A 7,798-nucleotide genomic window follows, 5' to 3' on the forward strand; every position below is an offset into this window, starting at 1 on the left:
ATTAATCTAATTATTTTATAATATTCCTATTTATAGTGTTAGTACTTTCTATCTTAATTTTATTAAGAATTCAACTCAAACTTAAGATTTACACTATAATAGAAAGAAATATTCATCTATTCTATTGAGTAATATTTCTTTTACTCAAATTAAAAAAAAAAACCTTTCAAATCCACTGAGATTTTGAGTTACAACTTTAACAAACTTGAAATGCCTCAATCCTAAAAGCTTGACGAGTCTAACCCAGGACAAATTCTGATATTGAAGTCAACTTGCAGATTCATGCAAGTAATGTGGGCCAAGAATTGATGGCGGGTTGCCAAATTTTTGGAACTTGGCTATCACAGCAAGGTTGTATTTTAGCCAATCCACTTGATCATTTAATGATTTGCAGCTAAAGGGAACGATAGAATTGATGAACAAGTTGCATCGCATGTAGGGTCCCTTACTTGATCCAATTGCAGAAGCTTTGTTTCCCAAGTTCGTAAATGTCCACGTACAATGTGCCCACAGGAAATTGAAACGGTACAAAAACCAGTGGTCAATGATAGGGCATGAGAAGCAACTTGCAAGTTTCAGGACAAAGACTCATGCATCGTCGTCTGAATTTATCCAGATGATCCCATTATTATTGTCTTTAATGTTCTGTTACTGGATTTGAAGGCGGACCATCAGAGCCTTAAGGTGAGGGTCAATGAGTCTTGCTAAGATATTTAGTAAGATCGTTGTATATGTATAATAAATACATAGAATTCACTATAACTAATGATTGTAATATAATTATTATACATATATTTTAAAATTTTTGCTATGTAGGCCTCAGGAGTGTCGGTTATGGTTTCGGGGCTCCGGCAAGCTGTTGACCATTCTATTCTGGAATTGGACCACAACGTAATTTATGAGAAATTCCTTTGCTGTGTGTTAAGAGCTTTCAACCATTTTGGAAGCATTACTTTGAAACTTGAAGGCCCATTTTCAGCATTTTAATTCTACTTGGCATTTATCCATATGAAGAGATTCCGTGTGAAAAAAATAATATTTAACTTAAAAAATTTTTGTAATGCTGGGTAAAAATTGGATTAAATTAAAAAATAAAAAAAAAATATATTCTAATTTGACAGTAAAATTTAATTACACATTATAAATAAGTTGAATGATCAATTTAAATTTTATATTATCAATCAACTTTAACTTGATAATTTTAAAATAATTTATTTTGAATCAAGTCTCATTTAAAGTGAATTATAATAAAAAATTTAAATTTTATAAAAAAAAATTATAAAAAAAAACTCCTCGTACAATGTAAACAAATATTAGCAAAAACCTGGTGATAAAGAAAAAGGAAAAACTCACATCCAACCAAAAGGCTAACGGCAAAGGAAAAAAAAAAGCTCATGTTAAAAAAAACAAAATAAAATAAAATAAATGTAATAAAGTTACAAGAAGTTACCTTATCGTTCTACTACCACAGGTTAGAACCTTGGTGTACCAGTACACAGGTGCACTGCAGTATAGTAATTCCGATTCTTCTACCGCTAGTTTTAAAACAAAGGAATGAAAGCGTATTTTCAAAAAGAAAATTGATTTTTTTTTTTTTTACTGACGTAAAAATACATTATACATGAATGCATTAAGACAAAGGCAAATACATGGCAATTATCGCGTTTATTGATATTGTTGTGCATATGGAATTTCTAGTAATGAATAAACAAAATTTCCCTTGAATGCTGATTTAGTCGCAGTTCTAGTTGTGTTTGCCATCACCAAGAAAGTAGACAAACTTCAATCCTCCACCAATGTAATTTTACCTACAGCTCCATACTTCTGGATGGAAGGATTTTCAGAAGAATATTCCTCGTACCTTGCTATAGGATCTTGCATCCGGCAATAAATGTGTTAAATATACGAGTTATTGGCTCCTAAACAAGAAAATGATCAATCAAATGCTGTATGACATCTGCTCCTTCCATATGCATTATATGATCTTTCACCTGCAAAGTATATAGAATTAGTTTGCTCCTTCAGAAATGATGTATTACCAAGTTCATTTTCAGAGTGTTTTCGCACCGAAAGCACCAAAGAGTAGAGACAAGTATTATTCCAAGAAATTTTCCATGTTAGCATGCCACCTGAAGAACCCACACTTCAGGCAAAACCAACAGCAGGAATGTGCCCATAATTGCATGTGAACTTGCAACAATGCGCATGTATGCGCACATGTGAGAATGTTTTTGTAAGAGAGAGAGAGAGAGAGAGAGAGAGAGAGAATGTGAGCGAAACCTGAATGACACTATGAGCAGCAAACCTCTGTCTGCAGGTGTGGAAGCTAACATCTACTTTTTCCCAGGACAAACGGGATAGACCTGTCACCAGTTCCTCTGCACAAATAATTTCAATTAACAAACTTTTAGATGCAGTAGCATCAGCTCATTGACAAAAGCAATGAATGGCAAAAGGAATGTCCAGAATATGTTTTTCATTATTGCGAATTGGAGTGGGGAAAAGCAAAGGCAACTAACATATACAAACAAAGTGATGAAAACTGGTCTCTTTCGACTCAAAAATATCAGTATTTACCTTCTAGTTTGTCAGAGTAATTATCCTCTATTGTTACAAGATCGCTTTGTTCAGCATCAGAGGCTTTGCAGCGTTCTTCATATACAATATGTGGATACTTTTCATTAACATAATCCTCCCACTGACCATAAGAAAAGTAACTAAATTCCAATCAGCAGGTCAAAAAATTATAAAAAATAAATATAATACAAATTCCAAGCAGATGCACCTTTGGTAATTTGTTGTCACGCCTAATCGATGATGTTCTCCAGCCCACTATATCTATATGGTTTTTCAAAGGAAACAAAGAAAAGAAGACTAAGAAAAATTCAGACCGTAATGGGCAATGGCCGCTTATAATAAATAATGAACTGTAAGGATACGGTCATAGCCCACATTTGAATACACAACACGACGCTTGAATGTACACAAAGCAGACCTGCATATTGAGTTAGGTGCTTCTGTTAAATTACACATCTGGATATGACAGAGATGACACCTTAAGAAAATTAGTGAAAATAAAACAATTCAAATAGCAATTGGGATCTAAGTGGTATACATGAAAAAGCAACCACCATAATCTTCTATCATGCGTTTAAGCAATGGAGGTTGTCCCTCATCATCATCCGTGAGAAAAAGGTGTCGACCTGTTCTCTTAAATATCCAATGAATAACAAGACCCGCAGCTTTTTCAAAGGCAGTTACACCAAAAAGAAAAGGTACCTCCAAAAAAAAAAAACAATTTTTAACAAAATAGGTAAAGGGTTTTAATGCCGGTCCCCTAAAACCTACGAATAGGTATATTAATATGCAGCAGTTCACATAAAAACAGAAAAATGTGAAATACTATTTACATACCCAGAGTTAGTAGGATTCCAGGTTAACTATATCATGAATGGATTGTAAAAAAGTAAAACTAACAGCTGATGCAAATTCATAAAGCAGCATTAGGCATATTTTTGTAGTTGATTCAGGTACCACAGTGACGCATGTGAGCAATTATTGTACAAAACTGGGTTCCTTTTTATCATTCTTCCAATTAAATATCAGCTCAAAGTTGCCCATCCATGCAAACTAAGCTAACACAAATCATCATGCGTTTCAGGTTCACTTGCAGAAAAATGACAATTTGCTCAGATCAGGCAAGAGTCGTGAGGAAAAGTGCCAACTTGAATTCATCATGGCCTAAAGCAGCTGTAAGATAAAACTCCAAGCTTTCAAGCAAGCTGAGAGCATATACAACTACAACAAAAAATCCTCTTGTAGTCTTGTTTAATTATTGTTAAATTTATTATCCTTTTCCCATGAAAATGTTTTTATTTTATGGTCAAGGAATATAGGCGGCATTAATACAGGCACTATACCAATAACAGTCCATACTCTCAATCTCTCAAGGGAAATACTGTAGAAGCAACTGGGAATCACAATGCATTCTTTCAGCCCATAATTCAAAAGAGTCCTGATTCATAAACTATCGGATTTTTCTTTACTATTACAACATTTCTTTTATGCAAAGAATGTCAAGTTACTCTTTCTCTATTAGAATGTAACCAACCATATCATATTATCATGTTGTTTTCTCAAGTCTTAGGGTGGACATTGATGAGGCTTAAAGCTCTAGATGAACAGAAATAGTTAAAATATGATACCTGCTTATTCCATCTTGAGCCAAGGTGAGGTGTAGCAACAGTGATGAAGTTGATAGCCTCCAAGCCACCTATTGTAGCCTTTAGATCCTCTTCATGTGCATCAGCCGCTGAATCCTCTAAATTTTCTTTCTGGGGTAATCTATACAATCTTCCAATTGCATATCTTGCCACCAGTCCTCCCACAGAATGTGCAATGAAGGAAATCTTTCGCAAATTTGGCTTTCTCTGAATCACTTGAAGGACCTGGAATTCACATGCTGAGTTAATTGGTTTTGAAGTAAGTAGATTTGATAGGCAGCAGGTGGCAGAAGCACAAAGATAAAAATGCATCCCATAACAGTAACAAAATACCAACCTCCTCAGCCAACCGCTCACCCATCACATCCACACCATCAAGAGTCAGCCTAGACACATTTCGTTCACTACCTACAAAGCATGTAAAATAACACAACTATGGTGTGGGGAATAGTAACAGGAAAACCATTGCTTTAAACTCCAACCAACAAAAACAATACTAACAACTAAAAGAGTTTTGCTTATCATTGATTTAAGAAATATAATCAGAAATCAAAATCGTCCTTACAATGAACAATCACTTTATCAGGAAGCATTCTAACGAACTGCTCAGCTGCAAACTTCCAATCTGAGGCACTGCAGATAATTACATAACCACAATGAGCAAATAAAATAACTAAAGCGTCCTCAATTGGGAATATGAGACATGCTTGGCTGCAGAGATACAGCAGGAAAAATTACAGTATCTGTAATTGAGAAAAACAAGCAACTGCTCAAATTAAGCGAGGGAATTCAAATACCCATTGTTTTGAGTTCAAAAAAATATGAAATAACACATCAAAAAATAACAGCTATTACAAATTAAAGCGGCTCCATTCTTGCAAAATTACAAAATCAAATAAAAAACCAAAAAAATTATCAAAAATGAAACAAATAATTTGTCGGTCATCAAGCAAAAATAAAACAAAAACAATTTCCGAAAAAAGATAAAAAATAATAAAGGAAATTTCAATAAATCTTAGAATGCAACCTTCCAAGGATTCCATGGACCATGATAACGAGATGATCAGCTGAAGAAGAATCAGAGTCCTTACAACTCCACACATCACAGCTTCCATTGTCCGACTCGGAGGAGCACACACCGTTCTTTATAATTCCATCATTGGCAGTTCCATTACCTGCAATTACGTTCTCCATATTTGCTCCGATTCCAACTTTATCTCTCTCTCAGGTCAGCTGATAAGCATTTGAATTTGAAAAACAGATAAATAGGAAAAAACAGAGAATAAAATGAGCAGTGTTTGGCTTAGCTGAAGACTTCTGGGGAACATTAAATTGACATGGCAAAAAAGTAAGAGAAAACGTAACGCTTGAGCGTAAAATGCCTAAGAGCGAAGCGAAGGAAGCTAAAAGCGTAACGAAAGGCCTGCGAACTGGGAAAGAATTGTACATTACAGTCTGCTTTGGATATCTAATATTTTAAAGATAAGTAAAAATAATTAATAAATTTTTATAAATGAAAATAAATCTACATATAAATTTTCTTTTGCAAAACGACGGTTATTAGAGAACGTCACAGCGCTTTGGTGGTCCGTAGGGTGGCTATGCCTTTTTTTTGTTCCGAACGTAGGGTGGCTATATGCTCCGATGACGGATAAGATGGTTTGCTGATTAAGGCATACTTTAATTAAAAAAAAAGAAAAGGATGGCGATGGATAATCTGCTGAGCTATTGCTGATATGTTGAAATAATTAGAATCTACTCGCTTGCTTTGGACTTACACCGGTCCTTCTTTTGTTTTTTATTGTTAAATTAATTTTTTTATAAAATATTGTTAAATTAATTTTTTTTTATAAAATGCATACGCATATAAAACAGTAATAAAATAAATTATTATTAAAATTATAATAATTTTAATATAAATTTTATTTTTCTATAATCTATACACATACATACTTCATATTCGATATAAAATCTAATGAAAGTTAACTTTTAAATATGCCTGACTCATTTACTAACCTGAATTGAAACGTCATAATAATCAACTCTTTCTTATTTTCACTTGAGTACTTTTTTTTTTATCATACATATACAATATAGAAATAAAATATTATTAAAAATATGATAATTTTAATAAAATCTTTATTTTTATATAATTCACACACATATATAATTTTAATAGATTTTCTTTTATTTGTTTTAAATTATATCACATTTTTCTTTTTAAAATAATAATTAATTTATTAATATGATTTTATTTAATATAAATTTAAAAAATAAAATATATTAATTAATTTTAAAAAAAATTAATAACATAAATTATTTAAATTTTAAATTAACAATATGGGTGAAGGATATATTAAAAAAATAAAATAAAATTTAATACCATTAACTTTATTTCTTAATTATTTTATTGTCTTCAATCTTTGTTGATTTTCACATTTATCTATTTAATGGGTTCCTGGGCTCTGCTATATGTGGAAACTTAGAAATCAATTCTTCAAATATTTTGTTGTCTGGTTCTTCCTTTAGCTTTGAAGACAAAGCAAGTCCAATCAAAGGCAAGGCGAGAGCTTGTATATTCCACCAACATAACCAAATTATACAAGCAACTAAACGGCTCCAAGAAACGTAATGCAAACGTTGGCCAATTGATGATTTGCCTGCTCTGCTTCGCATTTTTTTATTTGCAATATATCATTGTTTTAATGCATTTGCTTAGCCAAACTCAGTATCGAAGCAATTTCTATATTATTGTCTGTGAATTTCCTTTAGCGGCCTGATCAGTTGGCAATGGTCAATAGTTTGCCGCGTTATATGATTATATTTTTCAAAATTTTGGGGTAACGTTGCAAACCCAGAGCGAGAAGGTGCGGCCTAGAATTTTAGGCTTGGTTTTTTTAAGAGTATGGGCATTGTTTTCTTTGGGCTTTAACTTCTGTTTTGTCTTGTTTTCTTATATAATCTGCGGCCTTTCCTATAGTGGGCTTCGTGCCCATTCTATTAATAAATTCTTTAATGAAAAAAAATAAATCTAATTATAAGGTTTCGCGTTCTAATTTGGCTAATTATGTATAAACCATGTTTCCTAGTAAGCGCGAGTTTGAGAAACATATAAGAATCTAGATTTTGTTAAAATTATAATAATTTTAATAATGAATTTTATTCTTTCTTGTCAATTAGAAAAAATTATATGAAAGAGATACTATAAAATATATATATTTTTTCAAAGGTAATTTTGGTAATTATATAACTCACTTAGACTAAACAGAGTTTTAATAAAATTCTACTTTTCTATTGGATATTATTTTTTTTTTTAGAACTATTGGATATTAAAATTTTAATACTTATATGAATCTTATTTCAATTTGATAGACCAATCAATTTTGTTTTACTAAATGCTAAATTAACCATATGATTAAATTTGAAATATTAATTTAATTACAGGAAATGGATCAGTAGACGCGCGAATCAAAGGGTTTAGCCAGTAGAGAACCAGGGTTTAGCCACAGCTACTACTACCCTTGGACTTGCTAGTAGGATCTCTGTACGATCTCAAGCTTCAAAGGGTTTAGCCA

General features: G+C 32.3%; 1 protein-coding gene across 2 annotated transcripts; it reads right to left on the reverse strand.

Moving 5' to 3' along the window:
• Positions 1 to 1,565: 1,565 nt before the first annotated feature.
• Positions 1,566 to 5,818, reverse strand: LOC110669558 (putative lipase ROG1). 2 transcript variants are annotated; one of them, XM_058132648.1, is made up of 10 exons: positions 5,251 to 5,816; positions 4,789 to 4,856; positions 4,561 to 4,631; positions 4,206 to 4,448; positions 3,116 to 3,279; positions 2,940 to 2,995; positions 2,786 to 2,838; positions 2,578 to 2,698; positions 2,281 to 2,378; positions 1,566 to 1,991 (listed from the first exon to the last, which is right to left on the reverse strand). In XM_058132648.1, the coding sequence occupies exons 1-10, from the start codon at positions 5,415 to 5,417 to the stop codon at positions 1,920 to 1,922; spliced, it is 1,113 nt and encodes a 370-aa protein (XP_057988631.1). In that variant the 5' UTR covers positions 5,418 to 5,816; the 3' UTR covers positions 1,566 to 1,919. The 2 variants fall into 2 exon arrangements, with proteins under 2 accessions (XP_057988631.1, XP_021686959.2); XM_021831267.2 differs by lacking the exon at positions 3,116 to 3,279 and having other exon boundaries at positions 2,953 to 2,995; positions 5,251 to 5,818.
• Between the last annotated feature and the right edge of the window lie 1,980 nt (positions 5,819 to 7,798).

The sequence above is a fragment of the Hevea brasiliensis genome, chromosome 13 (genome assembly GCF_030052815.1).
Source record: "Hevea brasiliensis isolate MT/VB/25A 57/8 chromosome 13, ASM3005281v1, whole genome shotgun sequence".
NCBI classification, from domain to species: domain Eukaryota; kingdom Viridiplantae; phylum Streptophyta; class Magnoliopsida; order Malpighiales; family Euphorbiaceae; genus Hevea; species Hevea brasiliensis.